The following is a 24,513-nucleotide window of genomic DNA, read 5'->3' on the forward strand; positions in this document are numbered from 1 at the left end:
AAGGACAGAGGACGACATAGTACAGATTGTAAAGCCTATACAAATATAATTGAATTGATTTTCAGCTGTAACATTTATTTTGCACCAGTATGCACCAACATGAGTAATTTGTCTAACACACTATTCAACTGAAAACAGATCAAGAAAGATTACATTACATTAATGGGGCACTTTTGTATAAATAAGGGACATAGAATGAGTGGACATTATTCTTTTGCTTCTGATATATTTTTAAAGTTTGGCCGCCTTTTACACCCCACAACAATGCAGTGGTTTTCCACTTTGGTAGACTATTTTTAAGTAGACGACTTTAGTTATTTTTTTCCACCACTGTTCACAACTATGGACACACAAAATACCCACCACCACAGTAAACGGAGAGAAGTGGTAACAGCTAAGGGCGATGCAAAAAGTGGAAAAGATTAGAGTCCAATGTAATATCCATAACACCCTGCACGTTGACTGAACAAAGACATTATGAAGAACAAGACCCAATCATTGCTTGGCCAAACCACTACGAGAAACCCATCATCCAATCAGAGCTCACATAATGCGATCTTGCTATGATTGACGTCCAAGCTCAGCGAGTACGAGAAGCAGAAACCCTTAGGGGCGTTTCCAGGAAGAGCGAGGTTACATTTTCCTGTAATGGCGGAGCAGACAGAAAGCGAGACTATCGGGTTCAACGACAACAGGTCAGATAATAGCAGATAAAGTGTTTAGATGAAGATGACCTCGGTGTACTATTAACCACGAGTCCAGTTTGTATACTAAGTTGGGTAGAATTGGTTTTAGTCGAGAGGTTTTGATAAACAGAGCTCTTACTTGTGCATGTAGCCATGCTAGCAAGCTAGCTTCAGCTAACTAGCCTGTGTTGCCTAGCGGCTTGTCTCTGCTCGCCGCTCGTGGCACGCGGTAAACACAGGCAGCCAGATCAAACACTGCCATATGTTTTCCTCTTTTACCAGGCTGCCTTCTTCGCCATGCCCCGGGTTTGTGTTCAGACACTGCTCCTATCTTAGTGCGTGTTATGTGCTCGAATGTGCACGTAAAACAGCCAGCGAGCTAAGCTATGCTACATTAATTAGTAAGCAGGGGCATACAACTCCGTCCATTCATTTGAATGACTGGCTTTTTGTTAACGTTAGCCTAGTTACTAATGGACGGGACTGTCTCGTTTGATTTGTTTTAGGGTCTAAGCATGTAACGTTACCACGAACAGCATGATGTCACCTTTAAAGAACATGTGGAAGAATAAACACCTCAGGGCTACATGACTTACTGGAACGTTACTAAGGTTACACTCAAAGGCTCCACAGCGAAAACATCATATATATATATATATATATATATATATATATATATATATATATATATATATATATATAATATGCACGCACGCTGTAAATGTATGTTTTAGCTCATTTGTTGTACATAAATCAGCAGAAACATCATTACAAAACCATGTTTTTCTTTTTCACTTGTCAAGGTGGTCTTCGGTAATGATATAACAATCAGAAGTTGGCCTTAAGTAGCAAAAGGTTGAGAACCACAGGTATAGAGAGCATAATATGAATATGACCTATGTTGCCCAGCCATATCAGAGGGTTTTTGCTAATTGCTGCACATACCACACTGTTTGTAACTTGATATTGTTTTGTGTGCCAGAATGGTGCAGCAGGCAGTACGGTTCCGAGGCCCTTCACCTGCGCCTGCCCAGACCCCCGTGTTAAGAGGCCCACCGCCACTTCTGAGGCCACCGCCACCTCCTTTTGGTATGATGAGGGGACCCCCGCCACGACCCCCATTTGCACGTCCACCCTTTGACCCCAACATGCCGCCCATTCCACCACCTGGAGGCATGCCTCCACCCATTGGACCTCCTCATCTACAGGTGACTGTTTCCCATTTTTATACGACATGTATGTTTTTCTTTACATAAGTGTAGGGCTAAACTGTTAACTTCGCCTGCAGGGATGGTTCACACACCATTTAATAAAGAGAAGTACAAAGAATACAATTAGTATGTTGTTTACATATAGTGTAATAGACCATAATATCCAAAATATTAGATACTCAGAAAAAACATTTAAATGAGAGAGAGAACCAATGTGGGAGAGTTATAGAGGGAGGGAGCATGCTCATGAATAGAAAAGAGGTAAAATCAAACAAAAATGTTATTAAGAATTGTCAAACAGCTGTCTAATATAAATTGGCAGAATCTAGGTCAAACATACATTTAGTAGTCATACGTACATCTCTTGCATGAGAGGAGACTAGAAATGTGGTACTTACCTGTTGCTCTGCCCTGTATTGCATTAGAGCAATCAGTGTTGCAGCCTAGGAATGAGACGATATAGGATTTTATCGAGGACTGTGACGGGAAAGAACATAAGAAAACACAATGTTGCTATTTTTGTTGCTGGGGTTAGGATTTATTTCAGATTGTTGCTAAAATTGTTGTGCGAAATTTCTATCTGTGAGGTCATTCTTTTTTTCCGTTACAAAATGTAACGTTAAAAGTGATTACAGTATGTTTTAGTGCCGTTTGACCGGCTTTAAGCATATTTAGGTGATAAGTGAGGTAATATCTTAAATAGCAATTATTTTGGCCGTGTTACATGGAATTGTCATATAGGGTTGATATGCCTAGTGAAGCCATTTAGTAGGCAGAGTCTGCAAATAAATTGACCACGAAGAAAGCGTGTCCTCCCTGAAAGGCATAATAGCAGTACTAGCTCTTAGAACAAGACAGAATCGAGGAGGAATATGACTAAAACCTATTGATAATCTGTTTGACTGTCATTCTGTCTTGAATGATACAATTTGATGACTATAACCTCCTAATTTGAATTCAGAGGTTTTAAGTGCTGGCTGCTGAATAAATAGTTGACTGCTTGTCTATCTGGCCACCAGGGAGGACTCTGACCCTCTTCCTTAAAATCTGAAAATGTAATACTGAGGTTTTATCTCATGCTGCAGAGACCTCCGTTCCTTCCCCCGCCCATGGGGAACCTCCCACCTCCTCCAGGAATGCTGTTTCCTCCTGGGATGCCCCCCGTTCCTGCATCTGGAGCCCCTGCACTCAGCCCTGCAGAGGAGATCTGGGTAGAGAACAAGACGCCAGAAGGAAAGGTAAGCTCAAGATCATATGCAAACACATTGTTGCGCCCCTATACTCGTTTGCAGGGTCTGGAAAAGCATGGAGAAATTAATTAATTATTTTTACAGTCTTTTAAAGTTTTTCCAAAAGTATATTTAAATATAGCACTTAATTAGTGTTCCTGGGGGTTGTGCAAAATATTTTGATTTAAGACTTTAGATACACAGCTGATTTAAAGGTGCTAATCACTTGATTGTATTTACAGCTTTCCAGGTTTTGAAAACTAGAAATGCTCACTGTTTAAAGGAGCCACTGTCTCACTATAACTTGTCATGTATTTCATTTGAAAACCCCATGATAAATCATCTTACTAATATCTTTAATATTTGACTGGATATTGGGCTGCCATTCTAAACTAAGTCGATTTGGGAGAAATGTGTGTATGTGTATTTACAGTGGTCGAGGATAATTATACATTTGTTGCCAAGCTTTATATTCTAGTTACTGTTTGTTCCAAAGTAATAAGTGTGTTCTTGTCCATTATCCTTTCCAAAGGCATATTACTACAATGCCAGGACCAGAGAGTCATCGTGGAGTAAACCAGATGGTGTGAAGATCATCCAGCAGTCTGAACTCAACCCTCTTCTTGTAGCGGGGTCTGCAGGGCCGGGTCTAAGTGTTGGGGGGACTGCAGCTGCCAGCTCAAGCAGTGTTAACACTACAGCCAGCACAACAGCAGCCTCCTCTACTCAGGCCCTGTCCACAGCTTCCTCTCGCACACTTGCCTCCAGTCCAGACGCCACCTCCCTCTCCCCCTCTGTGACAATTGCAGGTAAGGACACAGTCTTATATGAACAGACAAGCATGCACACACTAAGGCAAAAATAAAAATATTCTTTATTTGTGTTTTTGTATCCAAAAGCCACTGTTGTAGCAGACATGTCCCCTGTTGCCACAGTGTCCTCAACTGTTGCTGTGTCTCCAGTCACTGTCGTAACTGTTTCCACGGTGCCCTCACCTGTTACGACGCTGCAGACCATGCCACTGCTTCCTGCAGGACTGTCTCACAGTGTGGGCCAGCCCACTTCAACCTTACCTGCCTTCCCCCCTGTCATGGTGCCTCCTTTCAGGGTGCCCTTGCCGGGCATGCACATCCCTCTACCAGGTAAGAACTACAGACTAAGAGCAAGAAACTAACAGGCCACAATATCTAGCTGCTATCATTATGCTATTAAGAGGAACTGCTGTATAAATACATTGGAATCAGGTAAAAGAGTCTTAGAAAAAAAATATCTATTTATCTAACAAGCTATCTTGCCGATTTATTGGTCAGGCTCCAAGAAGGAATTTTCCATCTGACATTTTGAAATTCGAGATGTCCTAAGTCAAGGGGCTGATCCATGCTCAGAGTGATATGTCTTCTCTCTTGGTGATTGTGTGTCCCTGTTACACTTTCATCCATGTCAGATCAATAATTTAAGTTGTTAATTGCATTAGTGTTGAACCAGGCTCTTTGGAATTTTGATTAAATAGCGCATGAAAACAATGGTGGGACAAATTTCATAGGCTACACTTCAATGTGCCAGATACATTTTAAGTCAATACATAGGCCTATCTGGTGCTGCTACGTAAATGTAAATAATGGGTTAGGTATCAGCATATATATATATATATATATATATATATATATATATATATATATATATATATATATATATATATATATATATATATATATATATATATATATATATATCCTGTTCATGGTTTGCTCTATTTAGTTCAGTCGGCACATATTTGTCAGGTAACATTTTGTTTAAGGGTTGCACATCAACAAGTCTTGAGTGCAGTGGCTTGAATTATAATGTAGGCTAATGATGTGAATGCACTTGTATGTTTGCTTTCATGTTTTTTTTCTTTTGCTTTGCTCTTTGTTTTTCTTTCTCTGTCCCTCATTTTGACATTTTGATAAAAGAAGCTCATTCTGGTTAATTCTCTCTGTATATGTGTTCTTTGTGGAAGAAGTGTCGGTCATAGTTAGACTTACAATCCAATGGGGCTAGTTTTAGATTGGAGCTGATTGTTCTGATTGTTATTACTGGTAAACTGACACATATCTGACAGAGCTTCCTGCTTGATTTGTGTAGATTTGTGGTGTTCCAGCATTATGCATTCACTACTTGAGATGGGATTTATTTTTTTAAATAATTTTCTTTCTTTTTCTATCATAATTGTTAATGTAGAAATGGCCTCTAAATAAATCATAGTTTGTGAACCAAATGTACACTGTGCTCTTTCATAACACCTCTAAATACATTACAGGCTCATAAATGTCAACAGAGACTGAGTTGTTGTAACATAACAATAAGGCACAGTCCATAATTGGATCCACACACAAACTCTTACACACCATGATGGCTCATATTCAGTGTCCTGCTGTGTTCAACCAGATGCTTGCTTGTCTGTTGTTCTCGCAGGTGTAGCAATGATGCAGATAGTAGGTGGACCCTGTTTAAAGGCAGGCCCCGGACCAAACGGTAAACACCCAGCCGCTCGCATCTCAGATCTACAGTAGATGGCGTGTGTGTGTGTGTGTGTGTACAAATACATTTAAAAAAAATCTCATATGGTATGTATGGAATCCCTCAAACAGTGGCATGGTGGTGAACATGATCCATCTGGTGTACAGTGGAATTTTCTTCCATTCCAACAGACAAAAACAGAACACGTTGTTATTCAGGCTTGTAAAACTCATACGGGATTATTCGTGCAGAACTTTCATCACAGAATATTTATACGAAGAAGATATTTGCTAACTGAATTCTAATTTCCAGGACTCTCTTGTCTCAAACAAACATGATTAAAACATATTCCTTGTTTCTAACAGAGTATTCAGCTCTCACTAGAAAAAGAAAGAAAGACATTCACTCTTTTATTGAACCCCCTGTGGGGAAATTCTTCTCTGCATTTGACCCATCCTTAGTTAAGGACTCAAGGAGACTTCGACATGCAACTGGGGAGAGCAGGGATCGAACCGGGTACCTTGTGGTTACGGGATTGTTACAGTCGACCCCCACTAAATGGTGAATGCAATTGTCCAGTAGTTTGGTCTGGTTGCTCTTAGTAAATGAGAGACTGAGCTGTTGATTATTAGGAACAGTCATTTTGAGGTGTCTGTTTGGGGACTGGAAACTTGAGACTGAGTCCGTCTTTGTTAGTTCCCATAATGCTATCTGGCTGCTTTTACCAAGTAGAGATTATGTAGGGCTGTAGCAGTGAGGGCTACTTGTTGTGTTTCCTTCGTGGCATGGTTGAGTGTGTGGTCACTGCTTTGTTTGTCTAAGTTTCTTCTTTAGATTTATTTCTTTCTTAAGACTTTAGCAGTTTCTGGAAGAAACTGATGTAATCCTCTAGATGACCAGTAAAATGGTTACAGGGAAGCCCTCAAGCTGCAGTGATCAGTTTTATTCTGCCTGTGGAGCACTCTTGCTCACCTTGGATATTACATTTCACAAATGAATGTATAAACTAATGCTTTTTCTAGAGTTTAGTCAACTGCAACTACTATTATTGTCAAAGACAGAATGACGAGTTTCCGCCAATCTAGGTCTTTTTTCTCTCTGTCTAATGACAGGAATGCTTCCTGGCATGGGCCCGCCTTTAGTTTCCATGATGCACCCACAGCTGGCTCTCTCGGCAGCTCCTGTCTCCATGGCCGGATCATTGCATCTCCCCGAGTGGTCAGAGTACAAAACAGCTGATGGGAAAATGTACTACTACAACAACCGAACACTGGAGTCCACCTGGGAAAAACCACTGGCCCTTGTGGAAAAAGGTTGGCACTACACACACGCACGTTGCCACCTCCAACATGATGAGATGAAGGCTTGTAGTGGAACATAAAAGCTTTACCCACTTTGATTTTCATCTCATCAACACATTTGTAAGATGATGATTAACCGTCCTAAGATTTAGCAGTGTCACTTGCAGCAGGTATACTTTCAGAACATGAAACCCGTTCACAATTGATGACGAGCTGCATTTGTTGAGCTGTACTACACTTCAATGTTTGTGTGTTGCCATTTCTCCTCGCTGTCTTCAGAAAAAGAAGTAGAAAGGATCAAGGAGCGTCTGGCCCAGCGGGAAGCTGAGGCGATAGAGATGGAGATGGAGGAGAACAAAACAGACCACACTAATAATGAGAAAGAGGTATGTGACTGGGAAATGACCTGATTGTACAACAAAACTCAACTCCTTTTAATTCCAACATGCACTGTTGCTGCACATTTCAAAATGTTGTGTATCAATCTGGTGCACTTTGAAAACCAAATGAAGAGGCTAGATCTCCTGAAGAACCTTGTGCTTTTGTAAACAAAGTTGTGCTCTAGCATCGAGGGAACTCAACTAAGGACATTAAGACTACTCAAGTTCTGTACTTGAGTAACATTTGAGGATTTGACTGTACTTGAGTCTTTTCATTTTATGTAACGTTATACTTCTACCCTACTACATCTCAGGGGGAATTTTGTACTTTTATTTCACTACGTATATTTGACATTATTAGTTACTAGTCTCAGATTTTAAATTAAAAAATACAAATTTGTATTTGGTGTCTTATCCGCTTCCCAAATGACCTCTTTCATTTTCATTGGCAGTTGAGTGGCCATCTTGTTTATGGTAGTTTGATTGATTGCCTACAATGTAAATGAATGGAATCAAATTACATTCAACTTGATGTTTACCTTATTGTTAAAATGGCACATTATCAAAAAGAACCCTGCTCTGTGATCATAATTACGTACAGTCTGGTCATGTAATATACATTATATTCATAGTTCAGTGTAAGAAATGCTATACACTGTACATAATCTATCCTACATTACTGTTCTACATGTACTATAATGAAAGGCACACACAAATATATGTATATATGTTTAATAGTATGAATGCAATAGTAATGGAGATACTGAATTTCGCTATCAAGGAACCTAAAGAAGAAGAGATGACTGAGGAGGAAAAAGCCGCTCAGAAAGCACGACCAGTCGCCACCAACCCTATCCCTGGCACGCCGTGGTACGCACGCCACATCACAGCCCACGCCATCACTACGCCACTATATTTCAATGAACCTAATTAACCTTTTTTAAAATATCAGGTGTGTGGTATGGACGGGTGACGATCGCGTGTTCTTCTACAACCCCACAACACGGCTTTCCATGTGGGACCGGCCCGAGGAGCTGATTGGCCGAGCTGACGTCGACAAGCACATCCAGGAGCCGCCGCACAAGAGAGGCCTGGAGGACGCCAAGAAGACAGGTGTGGACAATCACTCATTCACATACCGTCGGTGATAATGGCATTCAACGCAGCACAATTGTATATAAGCCAATTGTTTGATTGGTGTTAATAATAAATTATATAAATCAATTACCTGTTCAAAGCCACAGAACCAGGGGCCACAGGTGCATTCGGGTTTTTTATACTGAGCCGGAATGGGCTGCCATCAATCTTAAATGTTGTGCGCTGCAGTGTGAGTAGTTTTTATTTTGTGTCTGGTTATTGACAGGTGTCAATAAGGAGGAGCCAGAATTAGCCATTGCTACTGAAGAAAATCAGGATGAGGAACCAACCAAAGCCAAAAAGAGAAAGTAAGTCATGTGTGCCTCCCTTTACTCCCATGGGTGCTCCGTGTACTAAGGCTCAGCCCAGACCTTCTTATCAACATTGATGACTCCATCGTCACCCCCTCCACCCAGGTCCGCAACCTCTGTATCATCCTCGACCCCACCCTCTCTTTCCTACCCTACGCCAACCACATCACAAAAACTGCCTTCTTTCACCTCAGGAACATTGCACGCCTCCGGTCCTCCCTGTCCTCTGTCACCACTGAAATTATCATCCATGCCCTCATAACCTCCAGACTTGACTACTGCAACAGCATCCTCTTTGGATCTCCCAACAAAATCCTCAGTAAACTTCAGTATGTTCAGAACTCTGGTGCTTGACTGCTCACCTCCACCCACCGTATTGAACACATCACCCCAGTCCTACGCAACTTTCACTGGCTCCCGGTCAAATTCAGGATAGACTTTAAAATATTACTCACCACCTACAAAGCCCTAAACAACCTGGCCCCTCCCTACCTTTCAGACCTCCAAGCCCCAACCCATTGCCTCAGGTCCGCTGGTGCAAACACTCTGAAGATCATCAGGACCAAGCGCCGGAAAAATATATTGTCAAATCTTTCTTTAGCCTTTTCTAGTATTTTCCTTCCTTTCTTTCTGCTTTGTCTCTCCACCTCTCTTGACCTTTGCTGTATCGCCCTCAGGAAGGAGGAGGTGAAGGAGGCAGACTCGGAGAAGGAAGCAGCGATGGAGGCAGAGCTCAGAGCTGCCAGAGAACGAGCTATAGTGCCGCTCGAGGCCCGGATGACCCAGTTCAGAGAAATGCTGCTGGAGAGAGGGGTAATGCAAATTTGTGAAATTGTAGAGAGCAATTTTTAGATTTTTTTTTTTCTTTCTTTAATCTACATAAACAAAACGATTATAGTCTTTTAAATTATATATGTTGGTATTGGACTGTCTTTCTCATGCTATCATTGTCTATCTTACATGCAGGTTTCTGCATTCTCGACTTGGGACAAAGAGCTTCATAAGATTGTGTTTGACCCACGTTACCTTCTGCTCAACCCAAAAGAGAGGAAACAGGTTCAGTTTCACGATCTTTGTCATGTGTTTTCTTCTCTCCCCTTACCGTTACTCATTCTCACGATCTTGTGCCTTGTACTGGCCATTTATTTCATATCCTTCAGTCATAGTTTTGTGATTGTCTTGGTGTTGACAGGTGTTTGATCAGTATGTGAAGACACGAGCGGAAGAGGAGAGGAAGGAGAAGAAGAACAAGCTGATGCAGGCCAAAGACGAGTTCAGGAGGATGATGGATGAGGCAAAGTTCACACCAAGGTAAAGAAACAGGCCAGTTGTTCAACTGGTAGTTTGCGTATAAAAAGACTATTGATATTTATCACTAATGTTATTCTTATTATTGCGTTATTGTTCTGCGAGTTTTCTGACTTATTTCAGAGCACGAGTAGAACGGCTATATTATGGAACAGTTATTTTACCATCCTGTTCTCCATTTGGTAGTTTACTCACTATTTAATGTCTCAATATATTTAATTAGTATTAAACATATTTTATTCTTCCTCGTATTGCCAAAGAGTTCATTTCAAAGTTTAAGTTTTTTTTTCTTTACAGAACAACGTTTAGTGAATTTGCAGTGAAGCACGGTCGAGACCCACGATTTAAGACCATAGAGAAGATGAAGGACAGGGAGGCCATCTTTGTGGAATTCATCACAGCTATAAGGAAGAGAGATAAAGAAGACTCCAAGTCCAGAGGAGAGAAGGTATCACCAGCTCACATTCAAATGTCAATTATTGTATCTCACTGGACCACAACTGTGGTATTATTTAAGTGAACGAGGTATGTTGACCACGAGATGAGGCCCTGCGGGCTTTTACCATCTGCAGGTCCGTTGGTTTTTGGACAGATGTCCAATTTTGATGTGTATGTGTTCCCAGGTGAAGCAAGACTTCTATGATCTCCTAAGTGACCAGCACATAGAGGTCGGCCAGCGGTGGAGCAAAGTGAAAGAGAGGCTAGAGACTGACCCAAGATACAAGTCGGTGGACAGCTCCGCACACAGAGAAGAACTGTTCAAACAGTACATGGATAAACAAGCCAAGGTGTGTGTGTGTGACGAATTGCTTCATCTTTAATAAGCGTCTGAATATTGCTAGCGAACGTGTACTAACATTTTTAGCATGCTGCACAGCCAAGACATACCTCCAAATATCTTTCCCATTTGAAAAAGTGAAGATTGTATTATATTCAAAGACTAGACAACATATAATTAACAGCATCAGATATTCTTTTTGAATGGAAAGAGATGACGCTATGCAAATGAGCAAACATCATCCATTCATGGTGGGCCTGTTTGAGTCGGTCAGCCATGAAAGTGTTCATGAAACCCAGTTTTTGACACCTCCAGTAACTGGTTTTATTGACATGGAGCTAATAAATTCCTGATATGTCGAGTCAAAGCGTCTACAAATATGGACCGAATCATCTGTCGCAGATGAGAAGCTCAAAAACTAAACTAGTTGTGTGTAATGGAGACTTCCCATCTCTGTTTTCGTACATGCTCCTCATTGTTCACATCACAAACTTAACTAATCCCAACCTTGTGTGTCCTCCTCCACAGAGCGTGGACCTCGACAAGGAGCGAGAGCTGGAGCGGCAGGCTCGTATCGAGGCCAGCCTCAGAGAGAGGGAGCGGGAGGTGCAGAAGGCTCGGTCAGAACAGACCAAAGAGATCGACCGAGAGAGAGAGCAGCACAAAAGGGAGGAGGCCATCCAACATTTCAAAGCTCTCATGTGTGATATGGTGAGACGCTCTGCAGCATATTTAGTTCTCCATAATGTGATAATGTTAATTATACCTAATCTTTTTGCATCACGTTTCTCTTTCACACAATTTGTTGGCGGGGGGGATGATCATCTTTGAACATTTGAGAAATGCATGCATGTTGGCGGGAGCACAAGACTGACAAGTGTTTTTTGTTCACTTATTCCTCAGGTGCGGTCTTCAGATGCCACATGGTCAGACACTCGTCGTAACCTGCGAAAAGATCATCGCTGGGAGTCGGCGTCATTGCTAGAGAGAGAGGACAAGGAGAAGCTGTTTAACGAACACGTAGAAGCACTGGCCAAGAAGAAGAAAGAACATTTCCGCCAGCTACTCGATGAGACCAGCATGGTGAGAAGTAAAAAGGTGCTAAAAGCAGAATAAGTTACTATTCCTCTTTACTAAGCTTTTCTTTTTGTCTTCATTTGCTTTTTTCTTGTGTAAACACATTGACACACATAACCAGCATGGCTATACGGAACTCTGCAGATTTTAATCGCATGTCCATTTATGTGCTTTCTCAATTAATATGAAATACAAATTGTTCCTTAATTCGTTTTATAAGCTTATTAAGGGACTTTTGTTTTGTAGATCACTCTGACAACCACATGGAAGGAGGTGAAGAAGGTTATCAAGGAGGACCCTCGCTGTATTAAGTTCTCTTCCAGTGACAGAGTAAGACGTGTTATTTTGCTCGTATAATTCTGAAATGTTTACTCTCTCACAACAATTTACTTGAGTTTTGTGACTATTGATGGGTTGATGCACACTGTAAGAATTCAGAAAAATAAAAAAAAAATAACTCTTCCTGGTTAGGGAAGACCAAAACTAGGAGCTCATCAGCCCAACATCGGCTGCCTTCTTTCATAAAGTACAAACACCTGTTCTGAATTGATCAAAAGTGTGGATGATATTTCTGTCTTAAATGGGTTATGGTGTGAGTTGAATTAGGCTGTAACTGAAGTGTGAATCTATGTTTGTAGAAGAGACAACGGGAGTTTGAAGATTACATCAAAGACAAGTACATCACAGCCAAGGCTGATTTCAGAACCCTGCTGAAGGAGACAAAGTTCATCACATACAGGTGTGTACACCCACTTAACATACTACCGCAATATAAGTGTCTAGTAATTCAAAATATTACAAATATTTTCAGCTTCCTTTTACCAATAAGAGGTGATTCTTCTTTAAGTCTTTCAATTGCCATTGTACAGTGTTTTATTTGCCATGAAGAACACATTACTTTTATTGCAACCCCCTGATAACATATTTGTACAGAGAATTGTAACAAAAATAAAAATAAGAGTAGTCCTCTCACTCATGTGACAGTACTCCTATCAAGCTTTTGTGGCAGGCGATTACACACTTTTGAACTGCACATAACCTGAATAATTGCAGGCCAGAAATCTTTGAGATTCTACCCTGTTATATGACAAAAGTATTTACAAGCAACTCCACTTAACATAGTCCATTACTTTTTTCTTTCTTCTCAAACCGTTTCAGTCCATTTCCCACTGCATTAAGCAAACTGTTGGACAACATTTTAAATGTATACGATAAATCGTGTTTATTCATTTATTTTCATTATTTGGGCTTGATTACTATGGTACATGATTAGATAATTCTTAGACAAGCAGCATTTGAGTCTAGACAAGCTGCAAACATGTAGATGGCAAAGGATGTGATGGTGATCAACATCTTGTGTCACTTTTTTTGACCAATCACAGTGACTTTGTAGCAAAGGAAAGTCATACGGTATAAAAGTGTGCCTAATGAAGACTTGAACCAAAATCTGAAAAGCAGCAGATACTATTCATAGTATTACCGTATTTACTTTGTGCCTTCTGTCCGTCTCGCATCTTCTCATCCCTCAGGTCGAGAAAGCTGATCCAGGAGTCTGAGCAGCATCTGAAGGATGTGGAGAAGATCCTTCAGAACGACAAGCGGTACCTCGTTCTGGAGTGTGTCCCCGAGGAACGCAGGAAGCTCATCATGTTCTACATTGAAGACCTAGACCGCCGTGGCCCTCCTCCTCCCCCCACCGCCTCTGAGCCCACCCGACGCTCTACCAAGTGACCAATACATCATCTTCTCGGCCGGTGCCCTAATTCTCCTTGCCCTCCCTTTGGCCAGAGCATGATCTCCCCCAAACTCACCCTGAACCCCGCTATTCAGGCCCACAGCTGGCCTAGCAGTGTTATTGCTGGGGCTCATGTTGCTTAGAGATGTACCATAGAGATGAACGGTTATGGTCTCTGTGTTATGTTGCCTCTTAGCCCTGAAATAGCCCTTTTATTTAAGGCCACAGCAGGGATCAGAGGTTCTGATCTCAAGGTGACCCTTGAGCCCTCACCTCTGACCGGCCACATTAGAGGGAGACAGATAGTGATATGGCTGCTGCCCGAGCAGCAATTGAGGTGTAAGATAGCTGATGTAAATGAAGATGTGTGTGTGTGTGTGTGTGTGTGTGAGAGAGAAAAATCGTGGGCACGTGTATGTGTGTGCGTGCGTGTGTGCGTGCGTGCATGTGTCTGAGGCGTCCTAAAGCCTTACAGCTCCACTTTGCCAGTCATTGTTTCAGCGGCTCAGTGTGAATGTTAGTTTCTGCTCAGTGGTTTACTCTGATGTTGCAGCAATTTCTCTGTTGAATGAAATAAAGGCAACTTCCACTGTTTTTCAATATGGCGTTCTGTGGATTTTCTTTTCTAAATGAACCTCACATACAGTCGACTTACACTTATGTAAGTTTTACAGAAGGAAGCATTGACATATCTGGTCAATTTCCCCACTGCGGGACTAATAAATGATTATATTATCCTATATAATGGAAAAACAACCTTAACCTAAAGCATTGAGAGTGACATGTTTTCTCTGTGGATAATGATATAAATATGATGTATCATGTTCAAATTAGCTAACGTGAATAGTTAGTTGTTCTATGACCGACCACCTTTTGACCGGCTCCGGAAGTGAATTTCTCATTCATTCACTCTAGCGAACATTATTTTATAAAGAGTTTAAAGCATACAACTAAGCCGTCCGACTACGATATGAATCTTGACAATAAAATATTTGATTTGTAGTATAAAAAAAACATTGTAAATGGTAAAAAGAGTTATTATCCATGAGTGTACGCACTTACCTTGCGCTGACGGCTGTGATTGGTCGACACAAGCCTCGTTTCAAATCACGTGATGTTACCGGACGTGAACGTGAACGGCCGTTGATTGGAGAATTGATCTGCATAGTCATTAAAGCCATCTTTTGTGCAGTATTACGACCACATTTAAAACGCAGTCGTGCTCATTTACAGCGACAGAGTCAACTGGCGTGCATTTGGTTGTTTTGACCGTAACATTACTGTCGGTGTAAAGAAAATAGGAATAAAAAAGTAGCTGACGTCAGCGTTAACCTAATGCGCTAGCTAACGGTCGCTGCTGCAGTTGTCCTTCTTTCTCCCGGTTGTCTCCGCTCTGGTGCCGCTATGTGCGGCCCCCTTCTCCCGCTGCTGGTCGTCGTGCTGTCGGCTTGGTCGGGTGTCGGAGACCCGGCGGGATCTGCTCATGTCGACGGAGCTCCGCCGTCTAAAATAGGCAAGACAAGCACCGTGTTAAACACAATAGCTGATGAATTTAGCCTGTCAGCCCGCGTTCAGAGGACCACACGCTACATTGCGCGATGATGAAGTGAATGTATTCGTGCGTGGTCGTTAGATAGTTTGTTAATCCTCCATTGTGTTTTCACTAGCACCTGTTAAATACAGTTATTAGTACATGTAGCGTTAAATTGTCATTTAAAGTTCGCTTCGAAACGTTGGCTAATGATTTTAAATCCAAATTTTATGTTTCCATTATTACACTTTGAAGGATGATGACTTATTTATTCAAATATAGCATCCGTGTAATAAACATAAAATCACATGGCAAATAAAGGCAGCTAGCTAGAAACCGGTGGGCCTTTTGAGTCCAAGGCTTCCTCCTCTTTTCTGTCATCTTTACACAAACCTGTTTCGCCTGCGTCCACCTGTTCAAGAAGTCCATCTCTTATTTAAGATTGGCACTTTTGTTTGTCAAAAATACTTAAACAATCAATCAAAATGTACTATAGTAGTAGATTCATTAGATTTGGATTGGTTTAATTGTTTCAGCATTAATTGGTACATAACAAGAAGTTCACCTTTCACAGTGTATTGCCTGCATCCTTTACATCAGGTCGAAGGAGGAGACTCATGATTGTGTATTGAATTAATAAGTGCACTGTTTAACGTAAATCCGGAAATGGAAATTTCCAGTGGGAAATAGATACTCCAAGAACCAGCTGCTCTACCTACTTCCCACTACAGCCTTAGCCCAACACCCCATCAAAGACACCATTGTTTCTCATGTACACTCTTCTGTCCAGCTGTATCTATGGCAACTGACCACTGAAAGCTGCAAAATAACAGAAAACCAGTATTACTTTTTAATCGCTCAATTGTGATTAGTTTATATTATATATTGAGTCACATACATTTTATCATGTCTTTAAACTCCCAGATGCCATACAATAATACATCTAATTTGGTAAGATTAATGGTCACAAATGTTCTGCCAAATTTCACTTCAAAGCCGTTTTCACACTTCTTCTCTGTCATTGCTCCGGTCCTTTGTGCTCCAGCGGTGGTCGGGGCGGGGATAGGAGGCAGTGCCACGGCCCATTTCCTGCGGCAGCACTTTGGCTCTGAGGTCCAAGTAGACGTGTTTGAGAAGGGGGCGGTCGGAGGCCGACTTGCCACTGTAACCGTTAATCACAACGACTACGAGTCTGGAGGTTCCATCATTCACTCCCTCAACCTCCACATGCAGGAGTTTGTCAAACAGCTAGGTTTGTGGAAAAACACACACGACACCCAGAGCTTAAAGGGCAGACAAGACAACAAGTATATGTGACTGCGTAGCATTCATTTAGTCACTGTCTGTCAAAGGATGTATGGTTGCATGTTAAATAGTCAAAAGTGAGTTAAAACAAGAGCTGGGCTTAAAAAACAGTAACAGAGGTGATTCCCAGTGGAACCTGCAAACATCTGTTCAGGGTTTCTTTGTAGAATACAGAAATCCTGTGTAACAGCGACGAAGATAAGTATCTAGCTTGATCAGATACATGTTGTGACTGCCTCCAGCAGATGTAAGCTGAGCAGGAAAAGTAATCATCTGTCAAGAAAGGTTGATGGTTTGAATTTAATAAGCAGCACTTCATGTGTGGCTCTCTAACTGGAAGACAAATCATAGTGGTTCTGCCTCCAGTGTTCAGTGTCCTGCCTGAGTAAACGGACCACATGACTGTTTACATCTTCGAATGAGGCATTTCATTTCAAAGGCAAGAAATGTTCAGAGAAAAATAAATTGATCAATGGCAAATCACAGTTCGTAAAATATAAATGGGAAAATATGAATATTTTAATTTAAAAATGTTCCATTTATTCAATATTAAATTACTGCCTGTGTGTATCTGTTTGTCCTTTGTGTCATCCTGTGTCCGCCTCTCAAGGTTTGAAGTACCGACGCAGTGTGGCGGGTAAGACCGCAGTGTTTAACGGCGAGGATATGATTCTGGAGGAGACCGACTGGTACCTGTTGGACCTGTTTCGACTGTGGTGGCGCTACGGCATCAGCTTCATACGCCTTCAGATGTGGGTGGAGGAAATTATGGAGAAATTCATGCGGTGAGCCAGAACAATTATTGCCCGGTTTTCATTACAGGATGTAGCCGTGGTGCCACTATACCTGGATATATTAAAACAACTACTTTAGGTATAGAATGCCTGATACTGGCTCACAGTGTGGCAGTCAATGGCTAAAACTTATTATTATGGATTTCATTTCCCACGCCCGCCGCTGTAATCATTGAAAAACCTTAACTAAGTGTGTGACTTTCCAACCATAACGTCTGAATAAATACTACAACAGAACTGTTGTCTTCCCTCGGCCAGTACTGACAGTCAAATATGGCCAAGACAATGAATAGTTTGCTGGAATTGTGTTATTTTGATTCGGTTTCTGTTGGAAACATGAACCCAATTTGGATTCACCTTCTCTAGTCATTGACCTTTATTTCCTCCCTCAGGAAGTGATTTTATCTCCTGTATCATGTTGTTTTTCCTTGCACTCTTTAGATCAACAACTGTGAGCCTGTATATCCCTCTGTCTGTTTCTGTCTTTTTTGTTCTGCACAAATTGCTGAGATAGGAATCAGAAAATCTGCCCACTGATTTAGTAATTTACTACTGTAATTGATGATTAACCATTTGTTGCATGTATAATACAGGATCTACAAGTACCAGGCCCACGGCTATGCCTTCAGCTCGGTGGAGGAACTATTGGACTCTCTTGGGGGGAGTGGCTTCATCAACATGACCCGGAGGCCACTCTCTAATTCCCTGCTGGAGCTGGGTGTATCGCAGCGTTTCATCGACGAGGTCATCGAGCCGGTCATGAGGGTCAACTACGGACAGAATGTCAGCATCCCTGCCTTTGTAGGTCAGATGAGTGTGAAGAAATGAGCAGTAGAAACAGAGGAGGGGCGCGAGTGGGGGTTGATAAGTAGAAAAGAGATGGGGAAGAGGAAGGCTGCGGTGCTGAATTTTGGGCGGATGTAGGTCAGGATAGAGGAAAGGAAGGAAAAAGATGCAGGAGACGCTGAAGGGAGGAGCCGGAGTCGGAAATAGAAGAGGGGGAAGAAAGGTGAGAGGAAGGGGTGGCCTATGGGAGCAAGAGAGCAGGAAAATGTGTGGGCAGCTGATAATTGGTTTACAGCACTGTTGTGAGATAGTGTGCGTTTGTGTGTTAAAGGCGCTGTGTCTTTAGCTGGTGCCCAGAACAACCTGTGGGCGGTGGAAGGAGGCAACAAGCTGGTATGTTCTGGCCTGCTGAAGATGGCCAACGCTAACCTGCTGCAAGCACAAGTCAGCTCCATCTCGCCCGTCTACACAGGTGCAGTCCACAGGAGCAGAATATTAGCAACTTGTAACCTGGGGCAAACTAAACTTGATGCTTGCTTCTTTCTTGTGTTGCCACAGTATTTTACAATCAGGGTATAAACATCATAAAAACGTGTTGCTATACATACTAATATAAATGTACCGTTATTGGCCGCTCATTTGAGTCTGATATATATAATGCATCCCTAGTAGATACGAGTGAAGTGATCTGTGGTCTGTGTTTCCCTGACAGGGGAGGTGCCCCAGTACCAGCTGAGCTACACTACAGCGTCAGAGACGGGATCGGAGCTGTATGACATTGTAGTGTTGGCGACGCCGCTGCAGGCCAGTGTCAGGTCTGGGATCCGGTTCCAAGGTTTCACCCCTGCCTTTGAGGAGCTCCCCGGCAACTATCACAGCACTGTAGCAACCATTGTCCATGGTTACCTCAACACCTCTTTCTTTGGTTTCCCGGACCCTCGCCTTTTTCCCTTCGCCAGCGTCTTGACAACTGAGACACTCGACCTGTTTTTCAACAGCGTGGCAAGTGTTTGTCCTGTCAACATCTCGACTGGCTTCCGGCGTAAGCAGCCACAAGAGGCTGGAGTCTACAAAGTGTTCTCACCACAACCTCTGGACAAGGCTCAGCTCAAAACACTGTTCAGGTCAGCCACTCCCTCTCTGGCAAAGTAATCATGGCCGCAACTAACTATTTTCATTATTACATCATTTGGCAATTATCTTCTCGATTTAGTAATTTGGTTCAGAAACCAATGAAAAATTACATCTTAATTTCCCGAAGTTCCCATATAAATGTTGCTTGTTTTGTTTGACCACCTGTCCATACCCCAAAGATATTCAATGAACTATCATAACAGACAAGAAATTATTCACATTCTTAGAGTTGTAGCCAGTGAATTTGGCCATTGTTGTTAAGAAAATTACTTAAACAAGATTATTAAAATAGTTGCAGATTAGTTTTGTCTAAAACAAAAAACAACTAAAACATTTCCTCAAGATACATTATGTTCATTTCATGATATAAGAAATTAACATGATGCATGCTAGCAGGTATGTATCTCAGCGGCGCTTTAAACAAAATGATGTCAGCATGCTAACAGTGGGGTTTAAAAAGTAATAATGTAATGTAAAAAAAATTACATTTCTACGAGCTAAAATTGGCTTGTTAGGACAAAGTACAGCTGAGGCTGATGGGAATGGCATTAGTTTTGCAAGTATTTATTTGGTCATTAACAAAGTAAAGATCGTTACCTGATGAGAGTGCTACATAACAATTCATCCTGAGGGGACCATGAATTAAATTTCATGGCAATCCAAATCCCAAATATTGACAAAGCCCTGTTACAATGAGATCTTTTTAACATCACAGTAAGAACTTTCCTCTTTTACGGTACCTCTCAATCTCAGGTCGTACTACTCCGTGCAGGTGACAGAGTGGCAGGCCTACCCCTGTTACGGCAGCAACCAGGGACTGTCGCCTGTGGAGCTCCACCCCAATCTCTACTACCTCAACGGCATTGAGTTGGCTGGCAGCGCGATGGAGATGAGCTCAGTAGCGGCCAAGAACATCGCCCTGCTGGCTTACCACCGCTGGAACAGACAGACGGACATGGTGGACCAGAAAGATCTGATGCACAGGATCAAAACTGAGCTATGACCTGGTCAACTGAAAACCTGATAGCATCCCAAAGCCCATGTCCGTATTAAGGTGCTACATTTTACAGTTTGACTGAAGTTTCTCCTGGCAAAGTATATTAAGACGCATCTAAGTAATACAACATACATTTAATAGACTAAATACATGAGTAATTCGTTGAACATAATCCTATCCTGCCTTATCCTCAATAAACTTAAACATACAAAAGAAAAACAAGTAAGTATCAAAGTCAAGTCTAAAACTCATTTTATTCACACCCCGAAAGAAAACTGGTCCTGCGCTACCTTTCAAAGACCAGTTTGATTTCGCTGATTGCTTTGTTTTCTGTGCCAGAAACATTGCAGATATGAGGCATTTTTCAGGACTGGTTGCAAATGCTAGTTAGTGGTTTCATCCAAATAAATCAGCTGCAGGAAGCTTTTCTTTGCCAAGAAATAAGGAAACTAAGCAACTATGGGTGTTATGGGGTAGCCGCAGGAACTGGACCCAAACGCCGAAGATTTGTCAAAAGGCAACTTTATTGCTCAATCCAAGCAGGAGAATCAAAAAGACGGACTCACACACGTGATCTGTAGCGATCAAAACAAGACGAACTGACCAAGGGGAATGACACAAACAGGGTTTAAATACTGCTGGTGCAGGTGATTGGACACAGGAGGAAACAATCAGGGACATGGCAGACAATCACAGGGACAGGAAGTGCAGGGAAACAGAGGACACGAGAGACGAGGACTTCAAAATAAAACAGGAAACACAACTCCAGATCCTGACAATGGGGAAAACACCAGCTAATATGTATCTCAGTCGGAAGTGAATGGACTGAGGAGTCGCCGTCTTCTTGAGTTGCTGGTGGTGGGAATGAACACCAGTTAATAAGAGTACCAGTTTAAGGTCACTGGTGATGCTCTGTGTAAATACAAACATGCTGTGGTCAAATCACAAAAACACTCAATCAAGATTGAGAGCATTAATGAGACTCTTGTAAATGATTGCTTTAGTCTGAGATATGTGAGACAGATCAGTGATTTAACTGCCTCCGGGCACATAAACCAGCTCTCTGTCATATAATCAAAAACAACTGCAGCCCTGCTATTACTGTCTATACATTTAGGGACCGTTCCTGGACTTGCTGCTGGCCCAAATCTCTTTTAAATTGATTTCTGAAGGATGTGTAAATTAATAAAATCCTTATTCCGTGACTCACGGCATTGGCCACTGGTGCTATGCTCCCTTTAAGACTATTTCATTATCTCCCTTTGCTTCTGCTTTTGTTGCATAATCCAGTGGAAATATTTTTTCCGGGGAACAGAGCCAACAAGCTTTCACATTGGACCAAATGAAAGCAGAGGACAGATCCGTGCCACTGCTGGTGGTAATGATGACCTTTTCATCCCAAGCCCTAAAGCTTTATTGAGATGCTACATTTAATAAGCGCTGCAATCTTGTGGCAAGTACCTAAAAAGATGGCTTGATATGAAAACCCTGACTTTTGATTTCCCTCAAAGGACTGAGAAATGTCTGGTTTTGTTCATTTCAATTTTTTAAAAAGTTGTTTAAAGTGGTTTTGGACTAAAGTGGATTTCTGGATTCGGAAAAGCTAATTTAACTGTCATCAACTGAAAACTTTGACTCCAGAGGGCTTCAGTTGACAGCTAATGTGACAAGAAAACACCACAACCCTTTCATCTGGTGGAATTTTTTCAACATTTCACAGTGGCATTAGAAATTATGGTCAATCCTGAAATGAAGACAAATTAAATCATCTTTTGGAGTATTATAAACCATCTCAATCAAAGTTCACTTACTGGGTTTTTGCAGAGCTTTCAACATCATCGCAGAATCCTAATGAGCTGACGGGCGGAGCAAACTCGGTCCACTAATGAAGGTCGTGAGATGTGATTACTGGTTAGGACGGAGTGGGTCAAGACTTGTAAAGCAACAGATCTCTGACTGTTGCTTTACAAATGTAACTTTCTGCTTCGCAAAGCATGTTTCGACATATTTCATCTGCTGATGTTTTCATGAATGAAGTGCACTATTTCGACAGTTGATGAAATTAAAGTATTGGATGGATTGCTAGGAATTTTAGTTTTTAAAGAATACTGAAAACCCACTCTGATTTATTTTGGTCAATCTGGTTGTATTCCCCGTCTAGTCATAATGACTCAGCAGAAGATTGATTTGTTGAAAAACTACCATTTGAGCACTGAACAACATCTACTTTCTTGCTTGATTTCATTTTGCCAGTGTTTGAGTTATTTTAAGTTTAATTTTCTTTTACTGGAATGGGAATAAAAAAGAAAGTGAAAGTGTCTGTAGACTCCTACCACATTAGATCCAGTGGATAGTTTCAATATGTTGGTTTGAATCGGATACATGCAGTTACATGGACGACATGCTGCAGCTTAGTGTCACTGATGAAGGTTTTCATACTGAGCTCCAATTATGAGATCTTAAATCTACCTAATTTCTCCACTAAATTATTTATTTCAGTCTTTGTACTGTGAAATTGAAGAAGTGGCCAAATATCTCAAGAACAATAATTTGAGATCCTGTCACTGTCCTCGAGATCACCAACTATTTCATGGATCCTGAATGAGTTTCAGCAGACCATCATGGACCTACCTGAGCTAATGTTAAGATTTGTGACCGATTTCTGCTCTCGGTGAAGAAAGATTGATTCACCATATGATTTAAACGCTCTATAAAATATATTCAGTATTTTCCAGCCTACTGCTTGTGAAGTGCTTAAAAATTAGCTGTTAAATGTAAAAACTTTCAAAGAAGTGGAAAGCATGAAGAGGCCAAAAACAAAGCTCTACTCTGTTTATTATGATGTTGTGTATAATGGGCCCTGTGTCTCCACTTCCTTGGCTTCCCAGCAGCAAGAGCACAATCACAACGCTGGTAATGGAATGAAAAGGGAACGTCTGAAACAAGTTGTTCCAAGACTCAAACATGGGTCACTTGTGCTTCTTTTTATTTTTTCATATACATAAATGTCTGTTAAGTCACTATTGCTGAAAGAGGTAGTAACACAGTGGTGATTGAGCCTATAGCAGAATGATGAAAGTATTACAATATTTATATATTTGCAGAAATTATAACTGGTTGTCTCTGGTGACATTCCTGGGGCAATAAGTGCTGTTTTACAGTTTTTCTCTGTTTATACACAAATAATGGTACTCACACAATTTTGCACACTCAACTCATTTATTAAAAACAAGACTGCTATACTCAAAACAAAATCCCATTGTTTACACTTAAATAGAGTTTCTAAATCAACCTGACATCTCTAGGATTGCCACTTTAAATCCCACAACTGTATGTTGTTGATGAGCTACCGGTCACCCCAGTCCAACCGCTGCAGTGGTATCCAGATCTAGTAATAATACAATAGTGTTAAAATACTCCGTTACAAGTTAAAGTCCTGCATTAAAACTATTACTGAAGTAAAAAATACAAAAGTATTATCAAAATATACTACCAAAAGTAGCTTAACCTATACAATGTATTCGCTAATTTATATTTTATGTATATAATCTAAATCTGCAATTAACTATTAACTAAAGCCATCAAATACATGTAGTTAAGTAAAAACTACAATATTTGCCTCCATACTGTAGTGGAGAAGAAGTAGAAAGTTGCTGTAAAATACTCAAGTAAAGTACCTCAAAATTGTACTTAAGTGCAATATTTGAATAAAGGTGCATCTTCTGAGTGAAGACTGGGAATCGTGGTGGAAAACCTAACGCTGATTGATTTGTTACATCTGGTTTGTTTCTTATATTGTTCATGGGATAAAAAATGCAAACGTTGTGCATTGTGGGAAATGTTGGATCAGTAGTGCAACTCATCGTAAACATCAAGAAATATCTATAATTCTATTTTGAATCTGTTTCTCGCTCAATCTCTATGCAAGTGCAGACCTAAACCACCTCAAATACCCTTTTAAGATCTCAGAATTTGTAGTATTTTCAACCCTTCACAATATCTGCAGTCTGTCTTTACATTGGTAAATGCACTGAGCATGTCTGTTTTATAGTAACATAACTTTTATTTATAAATCTTATCGACGCTAGTATCGATAATTAAAGATGACTGTGTCAGTAGTATATACTGTCCATATATACTGGGGGTTGATCCACTGCTTACATAGACATTCAATAAAACAGGTAAAAAAATAGTTCATATAAAATAATTTTACATTTTGTTATGTTTGTAACTTTATGGTTTGTTTCCTTCATTTTCCTGATGACACACACACACACACACACACACACTATTTCAACCTTGAGCTATTCTATA

General features: G+C 41.1%; 2 protein-coding genes across 10 annotated transcripts; both read left to right on the plus strand.

The window, feature by feature from the left end:
- The first annotated feature begins 617 nt into the window (after positions 1 to 617).
- Positions 618 to 14,246, plus strand: LOC117742297 (transcription elongation regulator 1-like). 8 transcript variants are annotated; one of them, XM_034549453.1, is made up of 22 exons: positions 1,198 to 1,297; positions 1,490 to 1,555; positions 1,669 to 1,894; positions 2,983 to 3,135; positions 3,659 to 3,935; positions 4,062 to 4,268; positions 5,581 to 5,640; positions 6,738 to 6,938; positions 7,206 to 7,312; positions 8,088 to 8,176; positions 8,259 to 8,419; positions 8,670 to 8,751; positions 9,432 to 9,567; positions 9,721 to 9,810; positions 9,947 to 10,065; positions 10,360 to 10,510; positions 10,686 to 10,850; positions 11,369 to 11,551; positions 11,744 to 11,938; positions 12,164 to 12,247; positions 12,556 to 12,656; positions 13,447 to 14,246. In XM_034549453.1, exons 3-22 carry the CDS (start codon positions 1,670 to 1,672, stop codon positions 13,646 to 13,648), a joined length of 2,988 nt encoding a protein of 995 aa, XP_034405344.1. In that variant the 5' UTR covers positions 1,198 to 1,297; positions 1,490 to 1,555; position 1,669; the 3' UTR covers positions 13,649 to 14,246. The 8 variants fall into 8 exon arrangements, with proteins under 8 accessions (XP_034405337.1, XP_034405338.1, XP_034405339.1 ...); XM_034549446.1 differs by lacking the exons at positions 1,198 to 1,297; positions 1,490 to 1,555 and adding an exon at positions 618 to 695 and having other exon boundaries at positions 4,026 to 4,268; XM_034549447.1 differs by lacking the exons at positions 1,198 to 1,297; positions 1,490 to 1,555 and adding an exon at positions 618 to 695 and having other exon boundaries at positions 4,026 to 4,268; positions 11,744 to 11,923.
- Positions 14,247 to 14,771: 525 nt separating this feature from the next.
- On the plus strand, positions 14,772 to 22,519 carry LOC117742298 (prenylcysteine oxidase-like). Of its 2 annotated transcripts, none has more exons than XM_034549455.1 (7): positions 14,772 to 15,165; positions 16,229 to 16,435; positions 17,099 to 17,273; positions 17,876 to 18,087; positions 18,400 to 18,540; positions 18,781 to 19,192; positions 19,956 to 22,519. In XM_034549455.1, the coding sequence occupies exons 1-7, from the start codon at positions 15,057 to 15,059 to the stop codon at positions 20,203 to 20,205; spliced, it is 1,506 nt and encodes a 501-aa protein (XP_034405346.1). In that variant the 5' UTR covers positions 14,772 to 15,056; the 3' UTR covers positions 20,206 to 22,519. The 2 variants fall into 2 exon arrangements, with proteins under 2 accessions (XP_034405346.1, XP_034405347.1); XM_034549456.1 differs by having other exon boundaries at positions 14,784 to 15,165; positions 19,975 to 20,082.
- The last annotated feature ends 1,994 nt before the right edge of the window (positions 22,520 to 24,513 follow it).

The sequence above is a fragment of the Cyclopterus lumpus genome, chromosome 14 (assembly GCF_009769545.1).
Source record: "Cyclopterus lumpus isolate fCycLum1 chromosome 14, fCycLum1.pri, whole genome shotgun sequence".
NCBI lineage: Eukaryota > Metazoa > Chordata > Actinopteri > Perciformes > Cyclopteridae > Cyclopterus > Cyclopterus lumpus.

What these genes read in the sequence shown, in the direction of transcription:
- LOC117742297 (XM_034549446.1), top strand. Translation starts at nt 649, where the DNA reads ATGGCGGAGCAGACAGAAAGCGAGACTATCGGGTTCAACGACAACAG. An exon ending in GGAGGACGCCAAGAAGACAG is followed by an intron (nt 8,420 to 8,669) that starts GTGTGGACAATC and finishes GGTTATTGACAG; the next exon opens with GTGTCAATAAGGAGGAGCCA. An exon ending in ACAAAGTTCATCACATACAG is followed by an intron (nt 12,657 to 13,446) that starts GTGTGTACACCC and finishes CTCATCCCTCAG; the next exon opens with GTCGAGAAAGCTGATCCAGG.
- LOC117742298 (XM_034549455.1), top strand. Translation starts at nt 15,057, where the DNA reads ATGTGCGGCCCCCTTCTCCCGCTGCTGGTCGTCGTGCTGTCGGCTTGG. An exon ending in AGCTCCGCCGTCTAAAATAG is followed by an intron (nt 15,166 to 16,228) that starts GCAAGACAAGCA and finishes TTTGTGCTCCAG; the next exon opens with CGGTGGTCGGGGCGGGGATA. An exon ending in CAGCTCAAAACACTGTTCAG is followed by an intron (nt 19,193 to 19,955) that starts GTCAGCCACTCC and finishes TCTCAATCTCAG; the next exon opens with GTCGTACTACTCCGTGCAGG.